The following is a 20,506-nucleotide window of genomic DNA, read 5'->3' on the forward strand; positions in this document are numbered from 1 at the left end:
CAGCCTTGCTGAACTTCCAATGCATCTTACTCTTCTGCATCTGACACATGCTATTCCCTTTTTCCAGAAGGGAAACAAGAAATGAAGCTATCGTGATTAAAAGCACAGACTCTGGACACAGACTTCCTAGATCCAGGTGAATCCTGAATCTGCCACTTACCTAGCTGTGTGATCTGGAGTGAGTTACTTAACCTCCCTGTTTTCAGTGTCCTCCTCTGTACAGTGAGATGGTGATAGTATCTGCTTCACAGCATATTGTGAGGATTAGAAGAGTTAATACAGTTGAGACTCTTAAAGTGGTGCCTGCCTCGTACTAAGTACTATGTAAATGTAGCTATTATTACAACTCTTATTATAAATGTGCTGTGCTATTGGATTATATTAATTTTTATGTTTTAAAGGTGATGTAATGATAACAGAAAAAATATTGTTTCCCTCCAAGTTGATTTGGCTGGCTCTTATTGTTGGTATTTATCTTTTTTCTTGGATGAGCAGCAGCTTTATATTTCTAACTTCTTGTTTTTTAGCTTTTTAGTGACTAAAATTTGATCTTAGGTTGACATTCTTATGAAATGGATCATTTGACAACATTAGGTTTACCTGATTTTTTATACAACCAATTAGTTTTTGTTCATGGAAACTTTTAAAAGAAAATTAATTCTTTTTTAAAAAAATATTTATTTCTGAGAGGGACAGAGGGTAAGCAGCGGAGGTAGAGAGAGAGAGAGAGAGAGAGAAGGAGATACAGAATCCAAAGCAGGCTCCAGGCTCTGAGCTGTCAGCACAGAGCCCAACATGGGGCTTGAATCTACAGACCGCAAGATCATGACCTGAGCCGAAGTTGGACGCTCAACTGACTGAGCCACCCAGATGCCCCTAATTCTTTTTTTACTAAAAAAAAAAAAAAAAAAAAAAAAAAAAAAAATTAAATTTTAGAGCAAGAACAAGGGTAGAGGAGAGGGGCAAGGGGAAGAATCTTAAGCAGGCTCTGTACTCAGTGCAGAGCCCAATGCGGGGCTTGATCCTAAGACCCTGGGATCATGACCTGAGCCAAAATCAAGAGTCAGACTCTCAACTGACTGAACCACCTAGGTGCTCCAGAAAATTAAATCTTAATAGCTAAGAGCTGACTTTTTACTTTATGATTTATGTGCCTTGCTGGTTAAAGTTTCAAGTAAAGTCCTTTAAAGGATTTCTCTTTTTTCTTTCAAATGTAGTTCAGAGATTGTGGATTATAATGGTTTGAATGGTTTGGGTTCTAGCAGGGATACTTACTATATTATTAAATAGACTGTCTGAAAGGGAAAACTCTATTTCTCTTTCTATTCACAATTCTGCTTAAATCCGACACTTTCCAGAACACTTCTGACACTAGATGTGTGGGTTTTTTCCCTCATCCTGACAAATTCTCCAACGCCAGCTGGATATCCTACAATTTAACTCAATTTTGACACTAACTGCTTGAAGTTGGTGCAGACTCCACAGACTAAGGGCTCAGTCTCACAAGATTGCCCCCAACCTCAGACCCCAGTAGAAGGTGGTGGGTTCTCAAGTCACCCACAACTTCTGTCCAACTCAGCTACAAATTGAGAATTCCAAGGACCCTCTCCTCAGGTTCAGTCATTTGCTAGAATGGCTCACAGAACTCAGGAAAACAGTTTCATTACTAGATTACTACTTTATTACAAAGAATATATTAAAGAATACAACGAACAGCCACACGAAGAATAAATAGAGCTAGGTCTATGTCTGGAAGGTCTGGAGTACAGGAACTTTTGTATCCATGGAGTTTTGAGGTGTGCCACCCTCCTGGCAAGCAGATGTATTCCCGTTGACCAATCTAGAACTGTGTACTGCAGAGATTTTTTATGGAGGCTTCATCATGTAGGCATGATGGAATAAGTTGTTGACCATTGGTTTTCCACTTCCAACCAACTTCTTGGGGATGTGGGTACTGTTGAGGGGTGGAGTGAAAGTTCTCATCACCTGGTTTTCCCCCTATCAACCAGCCCCCATCCAGTGGTTATCCAGGGACTTTCTAAGCATCACCTCTTTAACGCAGTGTAGTTGAAAGGGACTTGTTATGAATAACAAAAGCGGTTCTTTCACTTTTATCCTTCTGGAGCTATTCCAGGAACACAAACCAAATATTATAATAAAAGATGACTCTATGCTCTAAACACTTAGGAAATTGCAAGGCTTTTAGGAGCTATGAGCCAGGAATCCTGGAGGAAGACCAAAATATATATTTCTTATTATATCACAATATCACATTTTCTATTATCACAGTAGTTAAGGTCAGCCAGGAAAACATGCAAAACTGAAATTTTCTCAAAAGAAGATTCCTCAGTGGTATAGGTTTGGCAGAAACTTAAGTAGTATGGTGAAAAACATGTATTTCAATTTGAAGTGTTGATTTTCACATCTTAAAAGAGGACTTTGGCTGCCTACGGTTGGACTTCAAACTTTCCAGTTGGGTTCTTTCCAGTTTGTCTGTGGCTCAAGCGGAAGACCCTGAGGGCAAAGCATCCTGTGATGGGAACTGAAACTACCCACTAGAGCAATGAGGGCAGCCCTGAGCCAGCAAACCCCCACCCGTGATTGACTCCAGCAGTGATTGATTTGACCTTCACTGCCTACCTGCATGTACCCGCCCATCTTTGCCCCACATTTTCCCTATATAAACCTGGAAGTATTTTCAGCACTTTGGAGACAGTCTTCGGGATGCTAGTCCGCTGTCTTCTGGGCATTGGCCTCCTGGAATAGAATTCTTTTCTTGTTCCTCACCACTTATTTCTCTTTCTCTGGTGAAAGAGAGATCTGCATGTGGCTGATCCTGCTCTGTTTGGGACCCCTGGGGCCAGGTGCTCTTGTACCCCTGTGCCCCGGTTACAATCTTGACTCTTAATTTGTCTTTTGAGTATTTATTTTTCATTGAGACTTATGATTTGGGATGATCTTGTGAAGACAGAAATAGGAAAATGGGCCTAAAAGGAGCAAGTTGTTGTTCTTGTATCTCACCTGACAGTGCTAGATTTGAGAATGAGAAAGTAATTTCTATTTTTCTCCTTTCCTCCTAGAAGGAGATAGTTTGCTTTCTGGTTATTTTTTTAGATATGATGACTTTTCCATTAAAACTACTGGTGTCTGTAGGGTGCCTGGCTGGCTTAGTTGGTAGAGCATGAGGTTCTTGATATTGGGGTTGTAAGTTCAAGCCCCACGCTGGGTGTAGAGTTCACTTAAAAAAAAAATTTAAATGGAGCCTGGGTGGCTCAGTTGGTTAAGCATCCAACTCTTGATTTTGGCTTAGGTCAGGATCCCAGGTTTCATGAGATTGAGCCCCACATCAGGCTCTGTGCTGACAGCCCGGAGCCTGCTTGGGATTCTCTCTCTCTCCCTTTGTCTGTCCCTCCCCTACTCATTCTCTCTCCCTCTTTCCCTCCTTCCCTCTCTCTCTTTCCCCTTCTCTCTCCAAATAAACTTTTAAAGAAATAAAATTTTCCACATTTTCTATTATGCTGAAAATATTTTTTAAGTTGATTGAGACTAATAAAAACATTTATTTCAGTGCAACAAATGTTTAGTTTCTACTATTTGCAAGGCACTTTGTTAGCTCCTAAAAAATAAAGAGAAATGAGTAAGATAGTCTCCTTCCTCATTTGGAGATGGGGAAAAAAGACATGAGTCAATTCCAAGTAATTCTAATAACAAAGTAGAGTACAGTACAGTCCTTGAGAGAGTTTGAGCGCAAAGTGCATAATCTACTGGTCCATGGTCTTGTGAAACACCAGCAGCTGCCAAATACGACCAGCTTTCCTCCATTCCCTCCTCTTTGTCTTTGCTTCTACATTGGATGCTTTTGCCCAGCTACGTTTTAATACTTGTCTTTTGGCTTTTGTATACAACTTCCTTATTTTTCTTTTAACTTGCTAACTACTGCTTGTTACTTTGTTCTTCGTTTTTTTTTTTAAATTAAGAAAAGTTTTGTAAAAGCGGAAAAGTTTAAACTGTAGAATAATGAACATCCACACACCCTCCACCTAGATTTCAGTCTTGTTACCATTTTTCTGTATTTCTTTATCTCTCACTCTGTGTGTGTGTGTATATATATATATATATATATATATATATATATTGTGTGTGTGTGTGTGTGTGTCTTTTGCTGACATTGACCATTTGAAATTAAGCTGCCAGTGTCATGACATGCCACCCCAAAGTACTTGAATGTGTATCTCCTGACAATGAGGATATTCTGTATAACCATCATACCATTATCCTCTACTTAAGAAAATTAATAAAACACAGGGTGCCTGAGTGGCTCAGTCAGTTAAGCATCTGACTCAATTTTGGCTCAGGTCATGATCTCACAGTTCATTGGATTGAGCCCTGCATTGGACTCTGTGCTGTCAGCATGAAGCCTGCTTGGGATTGTCCCTCTCCCTTTCTCTCTGCCCTTCCTCTGCTCTCTCTCAAAATAAATAAATAGAAACTTTAAAAAAAAATAAAATTAAATTAAAATTAAAAAATTAAATTAGCCACGATAAAATACATCTAGTCTATGGATTTTCACTGCTGTCCTACAAATAAAGCTTTTTAGCTGTTTTTTTTTCCTTTTATTTAAATCCAAGTTAGTTGACATATAGTGTAATAATGGTTTCGGGAGTAGAATTTAGTGATTGGTCACTTACGTATAAAACCCAGTGCTTATATATAACAAGTGCCCTCCTTAATGGCCATCACCCATTTAGCCCATCCTCCTACCCGGCACCCCTCCAGTAACCCTCAGTTTGTTCTCTGTATTTAAGAGTCTCTTATGGTTTGCCTCCCTCTCTGTTTTTAATCTTATTCTTCCTTCCCTTTCCCTATGTTCATCTGATTTATTTCTTAAATTTCACATATGAGTGAAATCATATATTTGTCTTTCTCTGACTTATTTCGCTTAGCATCATACACTTCTAGTTCCATCCACGTTGTTGCAAATGGCAAGATTTCATTCTTTTTGATTACTGAGTAATATTCCATTGTATATATTTACCACATCTTCTTTATCCATTCATCAGTCAATGTATATTTGGGCTTTTTCTGTAATTTGGCTGTTGTTGTTAGTGCTACTATAAACCTGGAGTACATGTGCCCCTTTGAATCAGCATTTTTGTATTCTTTGGATAAATACCTACTAGTGCAATTGCTGGGTTGTAGGGTGGCTCTCTTTTTTAATGTTTTGAGAAACCTCCATACTGTTCTCCAGAGTGGCTGCACCAGTTTGCATTCCCACCAGCAGTGCAAAAGGGTTCCCCTTTCTCTGCATCCTCGCCAACATCTGTTGTTGCCTGAGTTTTCCATTTTAGCCATTCTGACAGGTGTGAGGTGGTATCTCATTGTGTTTTGATTTGTATTTCTCTGATGATGAGTTATGTTGAGCATCTTTTCATGTGTTGGTTGACCATCTGGATGTCTTTTTTGGAAAAGTGTCTATTCCTGTCTTTTGCCCATTTGTTCACTGGATTCTTTGTTTTTTGGGTGTTGAGTTTGGTAAGTTCTTTATAGATTTTAGATACTAACCCTTTATCTGATATGTCATTTGCAAATATCTTCTCCCATTCTCTTGGTTGCCTTTTAGTTTTGCTGATTGTTTCCTTTGCTGTACAGAAGTTGTTTATCTTGATGAGGTTCCAAAAGTTCATTTTTGCTTTTGTTTGCCTTGCCTGTGGAGACGTGTCGAGTAAGAAGTTGCTGTGGCTGGATCAAAGAGGTTGTTGCCTATTTTCTCATGTAGGATTTTGATGGTTTATTGTCTCATATTTAGGTCTTTCATCCATTTTGAGTTTATTTTTGTGTATGGTGTAAGAAAATAGTCCAGATCCATTCTTCTGCATGTTGCTGTTCAGTTTTCCCACCATCATTTGCTGAACTGAGTGTCTTATTTCCATTGAATATTCTTTCCTGCTTTGTTAAAGATTAGTTGGCCATATGTTTGTGGGTCCATTTCTTTTTTCTTTTAATTAAAATAACTTTTTTTTAATGTTTATTTTTGAGAGAGAGAGAGAGAGAGAGAGAGAGAGAGAGCGCATGCCTGAATTGGGGAGGAGCTTAGAGAGATGGAGACAGAATCCCAAACATGCTCCAGGCTTTGAACTTGTCAGCACAGAGCCTGATGCGGGACTCAAACGTTTGTGGGTCCATTTCTGGCTTCTCTATTCTGTTCCATTGACCTATGTGTCTGTTTTTGTGCCATTACCATACTGTCTTGATGATTATAGCTTTGTAATACAGCTTGAAGTCTGGAATTGTGATGCCTCCAGCTTTGGTTTTCTGTTTCAGCATTACTTTGGCTATTCGGGGGTAGCTGTTTTTATTTGAACCACAGTCTAGTCAAGATTTTCATATACAATATTTGGTTGTTACATGTCTTAAATAGACTCCTTCCCCATTTTTACCTTTTTTTTTTCTTTTTAGGAGTCAGGCCAATTTTCTTGTAGAGTGTCTCACATCTAGATTTGCCTAATATCAAGGTCTTTTGAAAGTTTCTCCTCCTGCAGCCTGTTAGAAGGTGGCATTTACTAGAGAAGGGCTTACCAACCCCAGGGGCATGGGTGCTATCAATGGGTTATGGGTCCTATTATTAATTCTTTAAGTTCTTTGGCCACCAGCGGGTTTTGGAGCAGGGGAAGCCTATGAGTCCCTTTACCTGTGCTATGAACACTGTCAGTTTACCCTGGTAATTAGGTACCATGATGTGAAAGAGCAATGGTCACCATTTTCAGCTCTTTTTTTCTACTGAGCACTTTCTCTTGTAATCACATTTACTTCTTTTTTTTTAATATTTTTTTTAATGTTTATTTTTGAGAGAGAGAGAGAGAGAGAGAGAGACAGAGCACGAGCAGGGGAGGGTCAGAGAGAGAGGGAGACACAAAAACTGAAGCAGGCTCCAGGCTCTGAGCTGTCAGCATAGAGCCCAACATGGGGCTTGAACTCACAAACCATGAGATCATGACCTGAGCCCAAGTCAGACGCTCAACCGACTGAGCCACCCAGGCGCCCCAACTTGTAATCGCATTTACATCTATGGTTTTAACAGTTGCCTGTGTAGTAATATTTTCTTTTCCAAATTCCATTTCTGTTATTACCTTTTGTTCATCTTCTTCTGGCTATCCAGTAGCCACTTCAGAATCACCATGTCCAAAATGAATTTATTCTCTACTTGCAAACTGGCTCATTGTCGGTATTATTATTTATTGAGGAGGCGGATTGTAGAAGGTATAGTATAAATGGCCCTGTTTTCACTGTGACAACACTGGCTAGGAACGTCAGTGATCTTCAGTTGCTTTTCTGGCTGTTCAGCTCTCTCTCATATACATACACACATGTGCATACACATTTACTCATCAAATATTTCTTTAATGCCTACAGTGTGCCTATATATATTTGGCCACAGTAGATGAGTCTATCTCTGGAATGCCTCTAGCATGCATTCCTTCCATTCTTAACTATATGTACTCTGATTTTGGTCCTTATCAACGCTTGCCAGAACTTTTACAATGTTTTCCCAACCTCTGGTTTTAAATCTGCTGATCCATCCTGCACACTATCTGCTTGTTGAGAATACCTGTTTGATCATATGTTTCTCTTGCTTGGAAGCCTCTGATGGCTTCCCATTATACAGTAAAAATGCCAACTTATAAGCATACTGTATAAGACTCTGCTAATTCTATTCTGTTCTTTTCACTCTTATTTCATCTATTATGTTCTAGCTATGCAGGTCTCCTGCCAGTTTCTTGAATATAGCCTAGATTTTAATCTTCGGACTGTCCCTGCATTTCTGGTGTCCATAAGGCCCTGGCACCTCTTCTCTGCTTAATGAAATCTTGCTCATCTCTTAAGGTCCACTCACATTTTCCCTTTGAAAATTATGTAGCTGATAGCCCTCTATCTATCCCCTCCACCAGAACCAAAGCCTTCTTTCCATTCTTTATCTGATGTGCTTTGCATATGCATCTTCTATAGTGCTTATCAGATCATGTCACTTGCTTGTGTGTCTCAGTGTAAAGGTTCACAAGGGAAAGGATCATCTTGTTCTTCTACTGTTCCTAGAGCCCAACGCAATGCAATGCCTGGCGCATAGCACATTCTTAGTAAAATATTTCTGGAAGGAGAGTCTGGCATTACTTGCCATATTAAACTCTAGCAAGGAAGTATGACTTGAGATTCATGAATTCTCCTTAGGAAGATAATATCTTATATTAAAGCTTTTGTTTACACTAAATATTTGCTAATAATTACTTTCTGTAATCATGTAATACAGTCCTTATTTATGTTTTAATTTTTTTTTTTTTTTTTTTTAGTAATTTTTACACCCAACATGGGGCTCTAACTCACAGTCCCCAGATCAAGAGTCACGACTCTTCCAACTGAGCCAGCTAGGCGTCCCAGTTATTTATATTTTAAACTTAACACTTTGACACCTTAAATCTTAAAGCATTACTGTAGATCTGTTTTAATTAAAATCACTTCTGAGCAATAAGAATTTGCCGTAATAGGAGTTTCTGAAATTTTATCATTTTAGAGCCTTTAAATTAAATAGTAAATGTTTATCTGAATTGGAATTCTAAATGAAGGAATAGTATAAAATGAGGATTTTTTTTTTAGAGAAAGAGATGCATTAATCGATTTTTGAGAAAAGAACCTAAATAAAGACAATTTTTCTAAGAATGAAGGCAAAACAAAAACAAACACTCTTGTCAAATTTCTGTGTTGCAAGAGAGTCCTGAACTTGAATAAGGGGACTATTATTGTATCTTGGTGGTATTTAGAGAATGAGTAGATGAAATATTTGATAGATGAAAGCATAAAGAAGATGCTAGTAGTATTTGACATTTTCCATTAATAAGGGGAATACAAAATATTAAGAGCAACTTGTGTTGACAAGATCTTTAATGTTTCAGACGTCTTCTAAGTGTATTATTTAAACAAAACTACTCCTGATAATTAAAAATATTATGGTGTTGAACTACTTATGAGTGGAATGACATGCCGGGTTTTGTTGCAAAATAATCAAGAAGAGGGGAGGCAGTGGAACTGAGACTGGCCATGTGATGTGGTGATCATTGTTGAAGCTGTGTAGACAGATACATAGAATATCACTGCCATTTGTTTTTCATTTTCGGAAAATTTCATGGTAAGAAATTTTAAAATGTTATGGTATTATAAAGGAAAGAGTTTCCAAATAAGGAATTGTTACTATTAGGCTGGCTGAATACTGAATCAATGGTATCGGGTCACTCAGAATGATACCAACATAAAACTAAATGATCTTTTTTGGGTTTTGTTTTTCCAAATTTTATTCCATGTATCTTTTTCTTTTCCATGAGTGATGTGCAAGCCTTTCAATCTGCTAAGCCAAATTACCATATATTAAAAGAAAGGGATAGGATATTGATTTATGTCAGCATTCTTGAAGAAAAATTTGTCGGCAAGACTTAGGTGCCATATTGTTTGAAGAGTCCCTTATTGATAGCACCTACTCATAAAAACTGGTAATACTATACTATCTTGGATACTGTATTTCCGATGATGTCATTATCTGAATTCTGTTTTTTATTAAAATTTTTTAAAATGGTTTTTAAATTAATTTATTTTTGAGAGACAGACAGGGCATGAGCGGAAGAGGGGCAGAGAGACAGGGAGACAGAATGCGAAGCAGGCTCCAGGCTCTGAGCTGGCAGCACAGAGCCCCATGCGGGGCTCAAATTCACGAACCGTGAGATCATGACCCGAGCCAAAGTCGGACACTTAACTGAGCCACCTAGGTGCCCCTATTAAAACACATTTTTTTTAAGTTTATTTATTTGGAGAGAGAGAGCACAAGGGGGGGGGGGGGGGCGGGGAGAACAGAGAGAGAGAGAGAGAGAGAGAGAAAGAGAGAGAATCCCAAACGGGCTACTCACTGTCAGTGCAGAGCTGGATGTGGGACTTGGGCTCACGAACCGTGAGATCATGACCTGAGCTGAAGTTGGATGCTTAACCGACTGAGCCACCCAGTTGCCCCACTGGAGTTTCTTTCTATCTAAAAGAATCCTTAATGAGCTGTAGAACCTTCTAAGATCTGCCCAAGTCTTGTTATTAATGATATCATCAACCAAGCCCAGAACCTCACACTTCTTGCTTTAGCCTTCTTCATCTTCATTACTTATTAATTTGGTCCTACCAATTGCTCTTCTAGAATGACTGTCACAAGGGGCGCCTGGGTGGCTCAGTCAATTAAGCATCCGACTTCAGCTTCGGTCATGATCTTGCGGTTTATGGGTTTATGAGCCCCACAATGGGTTCTGTGCTGACAGCTCAGAGCCTGGAGCCTGTTTTGGGTTCTGTGTCTCCCTCTCTCTCTGCCTCTCCCCCACTCACACTCTCTCTCTCTGTCTCTCTCTTAAAAATAAATAAACATTAAATTTTTTTTACAATGACTGTCACAAGGCACCTGGGTGGCTCAGTCAGTTGAGTGTCCGACTCTTGATTTCTGCTTAGGTCATGATCCCAGGGTTGTGGGATCAAGTCCTGCATCGAGCTCCATGCTGAGTGTGGAGCCTGCATGGGATTCTTTCTTTCTCCCTCTGCCCCTCTTCTCCACTCATGCTCTTGCTCTCTAAAAAAACAAAAACGAAAACAAAACAAACACAAAATAGAATGATGGTCACAAGTGTCCCTTCTCTTCTCCAGTCTTACTGTGACCACTCTATTATGGAGAGTGTTGGACTTGGAACTGGAAGATTTAGTCTCAGCTCTGCTCCTGGCTGCTTGCTTAGCTTCCCCATCTTTAAAAGGAAGAGGGTTTAACAGAGTTGTCTTAAACCTGTTTTGGAGCTAAGGTGTAGAAAACTATTCCAGGTCCTTACCTGCTCACACTTACATTGCTGCAATGTCCTAATTGTTTTTCACACCTCTGATCTCAGTCCTTCCTAATAAGATTAATCTTCATACATGACTTTCATTGTCTTTACAATAAAATCTGATATTCCCTGGTCTCCATTTATTCATGCCATCATTTTTCTGAGTGGGGGTGTTGTTTACATAATTAGACAAATTGGAAACTTTATCTGTCTTCAGAGTCTTCCTTTCACCTACAGAATCAAATTTGTACTAAGTTCTGTCAGTTCTGACTCAGAAATGTCTTTTGAGTCCATTTTGTTCTCCTCTGCTACTGTTCTTATCTGCTTCTTCATCTTATCTGGACATTTGATGCAAACTCCCAAATGTTTGCTCTGCCACCAGTTTGTAGTTACCACAGTTATCTTTGTGAGCAAAGATCTGTTAACACATACTTTCTCTGTTCTAAAAACATTTTGCTGCCCACTGTTGATATATGAAACACAGGCTTTTTTGCAGGACTCACAGGGTCCCTTCCCTTTACTTTTCTAACCTTCTCTTGCTCCTTGGTATCCTGACCCAGCTTCCAGCCATACTGAATATTAGTAGTTTCCTCTGTTATTTTTCTCATGCTATACTTCTGCCTCCAATTCTCTGACCCCTTCATCACTTCTCTGCTGGGGAAACTCCTCTCCTAAAGGCATCACTTGTGTAGTTAAGTTACCTTCCCTAAAGCTCTGAAAGAAATACTGTTCTCATTCTCTCTGTGCCTGTTATGCATACCTCTTGGATACAGTGGAAGTCATATCAGAGTTATTTGTTTATATTTCCTACCCACCCAGAATCTCTTTCCAGGTAGATTGTGAACTCCATGATGTCTGGGTAGTCAGTCTCTAATTTTGTTCATCCTTAGAATTTGGCACATATTGGGACATATAATATTTACTCAGTAGTTGTTTGTTGGCTGATGTTAAAATAGTAAGCCTTTTTTGGCTTTCCTTCTAAACAACAACAACAAAAGGATTTAACTCTGTTAGTTTGAAGACTTAAATTTTTATTTCAGCCTTGCTTGAGTTTGAATTTCCTCATCTTATCTTAAAAGATGCTTCTAATTTTTTTTTGTCTGTCATAGATCCTTAGGACCAAAGATGGTCCAGGGCTGATCTGGACACATTATTATTATTATTATTATTAATTTTTTATTTTTTTAGAGAGTGAGAAAAAGCACAGGTTGGAGAGAGGCGCAGAGGGAGAGAGAGAGAATTTTAAGCAGGCTACACACTCAGTGTGGAGTCTGACGCGGGGCTCAGTCCCACGACCCTGGGATCATGGCCTGAGCCGAAATCAAGAGTTGGATGTTCAATCAACTAAGTCACCCAGGTGCCCTGGTAGTATTATTGATAGGAATCAAAAAGCTTTGGGCCATGATTTGGGCCAAGAAATAAAGTTTTGGCCAGACCTTAACTATACTTGTACATATAGGCTGCTGAATGTTGCTTCACCTTGCTAAAAGTGATTGGAGGCTGGCCACCAAATTAGGACATGAACGAAAGGTATAAGACTATCTTTTCTCGTTAAACCAGTTCCTAATATTTTATTTAAGAGATGTTCCTGAACTTGCTTCTTTAGGCTTGAGAAATTCTTCCCTGAATTACATTTAAATTCTACTGAGCCTGGTTTTCTGCCTGGGACAAAGCTTTCATTTTAAGACAACAGTTTCTACAATTTGTGCAAATACGTGCTTCTTATATTTTCTACTAACTATAGAATTGCTTGCATCACGGGTTTTCCAGAACATAGTGTCTCCGATGGAAAATTTAATAGAATTGCAGTCTCTGCCAAATTTGTTTTTCTGTTTTGTTATTACATAATGTTCCTGTTGAATAATTGTTTTTCTTTGTCACTACTGAGAGCGAAGCCCACATGGTTTTGATATACATTACAGCCATATAGAAGAAATGTCTTTAAATTTAAAAAGTTACATATTAAATATATCCATGTTTATGTTACAGATTTATATATATATATATATATATATATATATATATTTTAATTTTTTTTTAACATTTATTTATTATTGAGAGACAGAGAGCATGAGCATGGGAGGGGCAGAGAGAGGAGGAGACACAGAATCTGAAGGAGGTTCCGGGCTCTGAGCTGTCAGCACAGAGCCCGATGTGGGGCTAGAACCCATAGACAGTGAGATCATGCATGACCTGAGCCGAAGTCAGACACTTAACCGACTGAGCCACCCAGGCGCCCCAAGATTTATATATTTTTGATTCTTCCTGGATTTATTTAGTAACCTCCTTTCTTTTTTCTTTTTTTTTTTAAATCTTTTAAAACATTTATTCATTTTTGAGAGACAGAGACTGAGCATGAGTGGGGAGGGGCAGAGAGAGAGGGAGACACAGAATCTGAAGCAGGCTTCAGGCTCCAGGCTCCAAGCTGCAGCACAGAGCCTGATGCAGGGGTCGAACTCACGGACCGGGAGATCATGACCTGAGCTGCAGTCAGATACTTCACCACTTGAGAGACGCCAGTGCCCGCCTCCCCCCCCCCCCACCTTTTTTAAAAATTTTTTCCTTTGATTATTTTCAATAAGTAGTTACTCTAACCATAATACTTAATGTGCACTAAAATTTAGAAAGCAGTTTCTCTGAAGATTTTACAATTGCTTTGTCTGTCTTTATTACAGTAAATAATAAAGTATTTTATTTTTTTATAAATTTTTTTTTAACGTTTATTTATTACGGAGAGACAGAGCATGAGCAGGGGAGGGTCAGAGAGAAGAGGAGACGTGGAATCCCAAGCAGGCTCCAGGCTCTGAGCTGTCAGCACAGAGCCTGATGCGGGACTCGAACTCACAAACTGTGAGATCATGATCTGAGCCGAAGTCGGACGCTCAACCGACTGAGCCATCCAGGCACCCCAATAATAAAGTATTTTATTTAAAAGTAAAAGTAATGTTGACATGCTTTTTTTTTGTTTTTTTTGTTTTTGTTTTTGTTTTTTTTTTTTTGACATGCTTTTAAGAAAGAAGTAAGCTGCCTCTAAAAGCCAGGCTGTCATAGCAGTGCAGGGCAGGTTCACTAGGTTCACCTGCTTTTCAGCCTTGTCATATAAAAGAACAAATTATATCTTTATGATACTTAATGTTATGTGTGTCTGAGACACATAAGCTTTGGGGTATGAATTATCACCACTTGGAGAAGGTTCCCAAGAGGGGCAACACTCCCATCGACTGAGAGCAATAAAGTCTCTCTGCCCCATGTGCTAATCATTGAAATGTTTGTGGGCATTGTGGGAAAGGACGCATCTGTAGTTTTCAAAACTAAGTTATTGGCATCTGACCAAAGACTGGCATTGACATAGTACAGTGGTGAACGTGAGTCCCATGTGCCTGCTGGGTTCTGCCACTTCTTTGTAACCTTTGAACCTCAGAGGTGACACATTATCACTTACTGTCTGACAGTTAATACACAAGAGAAACGGTCAGGATACACGCACTTTTTTCCCCCTCAATTCCAAAGCTGCAGGTAAATCTTAAGTTTGCAGATCTTTGAGTATTTAGCTAATTTAATAGATGGAAGTTATATTTAAACTTATTAAGTGAAATAATTACCGGGTTTGTTCCTAGATCCCATTCATATAATTCATAGTAAAGGCCCATGCTTCAGTTTCTTCTGCTCAAGCTTTCAAATTCTTTTGACAGACTGGATGTGAAATTCAAAAGTCATTAATGTGATGTGTTAATTTTGCACTTTTTGACTTACTGCAAAAAAAAAATCTTATAGTTTCCATAGCAACGATAACCTATCCAGATTGTGTAATATTCTTTACTGTATTAAAAATAAAACCATGCAATTACATGAGCTTCTGGAGCACTTCATTTAGGGAACTGGGGATTGAAATATTTTTGTTTAAAAAAATTATGATTTCATTGAAAGTTTTGCCAAAAAGCTTATGTAATTTTGTTTTCAGAATTTAATACATTTCTTAAATACTTAGCAGTATATACTTGGTAGTTAAATTAATTACTAAATGTGAAATTCACATTGTAAGCATTGCGTTAAGCATCTCAGATATAAGTGTTCTCCACGCATGCCCACACATACCCACACATACATTTAAGGTGGTGGGGACATTTGGCTTTAATTACATTCAGTCACCTGCTGTGTGTACTTCTTAGTGGCTTCTGGCTGGTCTGAAAAAAGTCTAGCTTTATGTTTGGAGGAAACAGGATAGAGGAAAAGGATAAAATGATCACTTAAACTTTCCCTAGTTTTGACTTTGCTTTTTAAAACATGACTAAGATATTACTTTGAAAATACTGAAGACTGTTTTAATAGGGGACTGTTTTCAGAGGGTCAGATTATTTTGGCATTTTTCTTTTTCCCTCTAATTCTGATTTAAAAGACAATATAACATTAGCACGAAAGTTAATTAGCTTAAGTTCCTACATTCAACACAACTGATTTTCATTTTTTATATCATTTTCAGCATATGTCTATATATATGTATATTTTTATATGGTAGAATATGTGTTTTCTCACTAATAGTAAACATTTTTCATGTTTCTGATGACAGTCATGATTATCATTTTAATAATTGCATAACAGTCTATTCTGTTGATGTATCTGGTGTGTTTTCTGTTTGTTAAAATGAGGCTTAATTATTTCCTGAATGCCATATAGTGGAAGAAAAGTGGATGTAATTTTCAAACGGATTATGGGAGGAAGTAACTATAATTCACTTACTTGCCCAAAACATAGATGATTGTGAAAAATCTTTAAAAGGCGCGTAAAATGATGTTTTAAAATGCATATTATCAAAAACCTCTTAAACTGCTTCATCTGCTAGTAAACACAGAATGGGGAAAATAAGGAATAGGTACATAGGACCAAGGTGGCACCATTTAGGTGCTATCATTTGAGAGAACCATCATGACATGATAAAGCTTGTTGAGGCTCCAGTAATAATCAAAGACAAAACTCCGAGGGCACGGACGATACTTTTATTAGAACAACCCACAATATGAACCACGTTTTTGACATTTCGCTGTGGCTGGTTCTGGTGTCAATACCCCATGAATATTGTGTTCTCTGGCCGCTCATGTGATACTGTTTTTTCATGGAGGGTATCACCATTATTGAACTGCTGTCTTCCCTTGGTTGAGCACCCTGGTAACTACTGGCATTTCCCAGGATTCCTAAACCTACCTACATTATTTGGAAAATTCGCTGTAACTACTAGGATTTCCTGGAGTTCGTGAGAATGAGATGTTGGTGGCTAGAGTTTTAAAGTCTTTCCAAGGCTTTTGGTTGAGGTCTTATGGCTTTTGAATGCCCCCTATCCTAGGTTAGAACTAGGGTGTCCAAATGGCTATAGTTCTTCCTTCCTATTAAATAGATCTTATACTATAAAGTTACTTTAAACAAATATAGAAGTTTGCATCTATCATTTATTTTTGCAGTTAATGTTTATAACAGAATGCTTTCATAGATTCCAGATAATTAAGACAGCAGTAGAATTATCTTGCAATATGCTTGAGTTTATATTTATGCTTGTTTACTTTTTGAAACTAGTGCTGTGTTTAGTATCCTGTTTCAATTTTGAATTTTGTATTTTGGCTCTGTCTAGTGTTTTCATTGTGACATGAATTATTTTTTTTTTTTGTATTTCATATTTCTGTAGTTGAAATATTATCAGAAGCAGTAAGCAGTGCATGCAGAGTGAGAGTGTTTACATATCACTGAGAGACTAGTGCATTTTTATTGTTTTTGTAGTTATAATTTTGAGTCTAAAAATAATGTTTAGAAAAAATAATTTTTTTTGTTCATATGCAGAAAAGATGAAAAGGAATATGCATTGAAGCAAATTGAAGGCACAGGAATATCCATGTCGGCTTGTAGAGAGATTGCAGTAAGTGGATATCAATATGTTATTTATTTTGTTATGGATATTGGATGATGAGTGATATTAATATAAAATAGTTTCATTGATGTATTCCATGCATAGTTATTTCAAAGATGTCAATTAGCTTAATGATGTTTTATATGAGAAAAGTTGCATAAACTTTTTAATTACTTGAAAGTTATCTTTAAACATTCTCTTAATGATATTTAGGATTTATAATATTGGGAATACTGAACTAAATGATGATTTAATTAATTTAAATTATGAATGAATATAATTAATAATTTAATTAATGTCCATTTTCCTTATAATTTTAGGACTGATATATATATATGTTTATAGAGAAAGTGATGTTATTAGATATTGTGCATATAAAATATTTTTTCTGAAATACATGTTTTAGTACTAGGTTTTACTAGTTGCTAGAAAAATAAGACTATCATAATAATAGGATAATTTCTTAAAGAAAGATCATTTCTTTTTTTTTTTTTGTCTTCATATGACATACTTGTGCGTTTAAGAAGTGATTGTCCATAAGAATGCCTAACATTTACTAAGTATTCAATAGGTACCAGACTTACTAAGTGCGTTCAAGTATTAATTAATTTAATTTTCACAACAATCATATGAAATAAGTACTTTTAATATGCCCATTTAACAGATCAGTAAACAGAGGGAAAACCATAATTATGACTTAGAAGGCTTACTATTACCTTATTTTAGTTCTTTCTTATTTTAGTTCTTCAGTTTCTTATTGGGGCTTTATCATGATAACATATCTATTATGGATTTTTGTCTCTAAATTGTTAAATATTTATATTGTCTATATCCATTAGGTATTTCTGTTTCTAATTTGGTAACTTGCGTATGCTGCCCACAGTTGCATGTTTCTTATCACGCAAATGGATGTACTCCATCATCACTCTTGGTCAAAGAAAAGTGTAGTGCAAAGAACACATGAGGCAGGAAATCTGTAGACCTAAGTGTCTGTTGGCCTGAATGGCTAATTAGCTATGAGTGCCAGTTTCCTTATTTGTGAAATAAGGGAATTATAAAGTCTCTTCTAGTCATAAACTCTTTGCTTTCGGAATGGGAACTTCTCACTAGACTGTGCACACTTTAAGGGGCAGGGACTCTGTCTTTTCATCCTCAGTTCCTACCGTAGTGCTTGACATATAGCAGGTGGTCCATAAATATTTGCTGAATAAATAAATGAATAAACAATAAAAAAATTCTACTGGCAGTCCATGATCCTGAGTTTGCTTTAGAGTATATTGTTTAAAAAATTCCAAGTTGGCAGTTTTCTGTTAGCTATTAAGTGGTATTTGTAATGGCCTATCAGAATAAGCATTTGGTAAGTGATTTTTAATTTTCTAAAATCCTAAACATTATTATCTCAACCAATATGAATATGGTGTGCAATTTTGCTATTTTATTGTACCATAATTGAGTATAACATGAGTTCACTTCTTCTGAGTTCATTGGGAAAAAAACCCCTGATATGTAAGGTATTAATTATTAGGAAGTGAGAACGCAGTTGTAGATGTTCTTTTTGAAACAGAGACTTCTCTATGATGAGGACTCCATGGGTACCTTTTCTCTGCATTCTCACTAGCAGTTGTTCTCTCTTGTCTTTTTGATGGTAGTCATTATACAGGTGTGAAGTGGTTTTGCTTTTCACTTCCTTGATGATTAACAATATTGAGCACCTTTTCATATACCTGTTGGCCATTTGCATTTTGTCTTTGGAAAAATGTCTGTTTAGTTCCTCTGCCTATTTTTTCTTTCTTTTTTGCTATTGAGTTGTAGGAGTTTCTGATATATTTTGGACATTAACTTTTTATTAGATGTATGGTTTGCGAATATTTTCTCCCATTCTGTACATTACCTTTTCATTTTGTTGATTGTTTATTTTGCTGTGCAGAAGCTGGAAAAGCATGACCCCTCACAGTCTTCATATTTTTATTGAGAATTTGCTTAAAAGACCTTCAGAAAGTATGTAGTTTCTAGATTGAATAGTATTTTATCACTACCTAAGTGACCTAGCCCCAATGTGATAGTGATTTTGACACAAGTTTACATGGATGTTATTATGTAGTGGCTAAGTGCATACATCCTTCTTTGGACATTATAAACCTGCTAACACAGTTGTATAATTATTACTTTATGTAGTTGTCTTTCAATCATACAGAAGAAAAAAAGTTACAAACAAAAATATGTTTGTGCTTTTTTTTTTTTTTTTTTTTAATCCATGTTTTCCTCTTTACCAGAGCTCTTTATTTTCTGTGTAGGTGAATTAATGTCTGTAGTCCTTTCATTTTAACTGAAGGTCTCCATTTAGTATATTTTTATAAAACAGATCTGCTAGTGATGAATTGTCTCTCATTTTTGTATTTGGGAATGTCATAATTGCTTCTTCTGTTTTCCTTCCTCACCTGGTTCACGTTTGATTTTTGCAGGATAGTTTTGCTGGATATAGAATTCTTGTTTGACAGTCTTTTTCTCATCACTTTGGCTATATTAACCCACTGCATTCTGGTCTCCATAGTTTCTAATGAGATGTCACTAGTTAATTTTATGAGAATCTCTTGTACATGAGGAGTTATTTTTCCTGTTGCTTTCAAGATTCTCTTTTTGTCTTTTGACAGTTTGATTATATGTGTGTAAGTGTAGATTCTGTTTGGAGTTTGTTGAGTTCTTGAATGTGTAGATTACTGTTTTTCATCTAATTTTGGAAGTTTTCAGCCATCATTTCTTCAGATGTTCTTTCTGCCTCTTTCTTTCTCTCCTTTCTTCTTAAGACTCCCATCATATACACGTTTATAGGCTTGATGGTGTCCTATAGGTTTCAGAGGCTCTGTTTATTTTTCCTAATTATATATTTCTATTTATCATACAGATACTTTATATTGCTTACCTTCAAGTTTGCTTATTCTTTGTTCTGCCAACTCCAATATGCTGCTGAAATTTTTATTTTAGTTATTGTACTTTTCAACTCCAAGATTGCCATATACTTCTTTCTTCTTCTTGTTTTTAAATTTCTTTTAGAGAGGGAGAGAGAACAAGCATGAACTGGGGAGAGGGACAGAGGGAGAGGGGGAGAGAGAGAGAGAGAGAGAGAGACAGAGAGGGAGAGAGAGAGAGAGCGCCTCAAGCAGACTCCCTGCTCTGCATAGTGTACAATGTGGGATTCAATGCCATGACCCTAGGATTATGACCTGAGCCCAAACCAAGAGTCAGACACTCAACTGACTGAGCCACCCAGGTACCCTGCCATATGTTTCTTTTTAACAGACTTTATTTTTTGGAGCAGTTTTAAGTTTATAGCAAAATTGAGTAGAAAGTCTAGAGATTTCCCATATATTCCCTATTCCATACATGCATAGCCTACCTCATTATCAATATCCCCCACCAGAGTGGTACATTTGTTATAATTGTTGAACCTATGTTGATATCCAGAATTCATAGTTTACATTAGGGTTCACTCTTGGTATGGTATGTTCTGTGGGTTTAAACAAATGTTTAATGATATGTATCTTCCATTATTGTAGCATACAGAATAGTTCCACTGCCTTAAAAATCATTTATGCTCTACCGTTTATCCTATACCTCCCCCCACCCCCTCCCTGGCCCCTGGAAACTACTGATCCTTTTACTATTTTCAGGTTTTGTCTTTTCCACAATGTCATATAGTTGGAATCATAGAGTGTAACCTTTTCAGATTGGC

The 20,506-nt window shown here is 37.2% G+C and overlaps 1 protein-coding gene across 9 annotated transcripts in view; it reads left to right on the forward strand.

Annotated features, from left to right (window-relative positions):
- Nucleotides 1–20,506, forward strand: part of CDK19 (cyclin dependent kinase 19) — a 191,823-nt gene that overhangs the window by 56,963 nt on the left and 114,354 nt on the right. For 4 of the 9 annotated variants that reach the window (XM_019443090.2, XM_019443092.2, XM_019443098.2 and 1 more), the window contains 2 exons: nt 68–136; nt 16,710–16,785. In XM_019443090.2, the coding sequence (XP_019298635.1) occupies nt 68–136; nt 16,710–16,785 (145 nt within the window). Of the gene's footprint in view, nt 1–67; nt 137–156; nt 179–16,709; nt 16,786–20,506 lie in introns of those variants that run through there. The other 5 variants (XM_019443091.2, XM_019443093.2, XM_019443094.2 and 2 more) reach the window with 2 other exon arrangements.

The sequence above is a fragment of the Panthera pardus genome, unplaced genomic scaffold, assembly GCF_024362965.1.
Source record: "Panthera pardus isolate Hobbes unplaced genomic scaffold, ASM2436296v1 HiC_scaffold_17, whole genome shotgun sequence".
Classification (NCBI taxonomy): domain Eukaryota; kingdom Metazoa; phylum Chordata; class Mammalia; order Carnivora; family Felidae; genus Panthera; species Panthera pardus.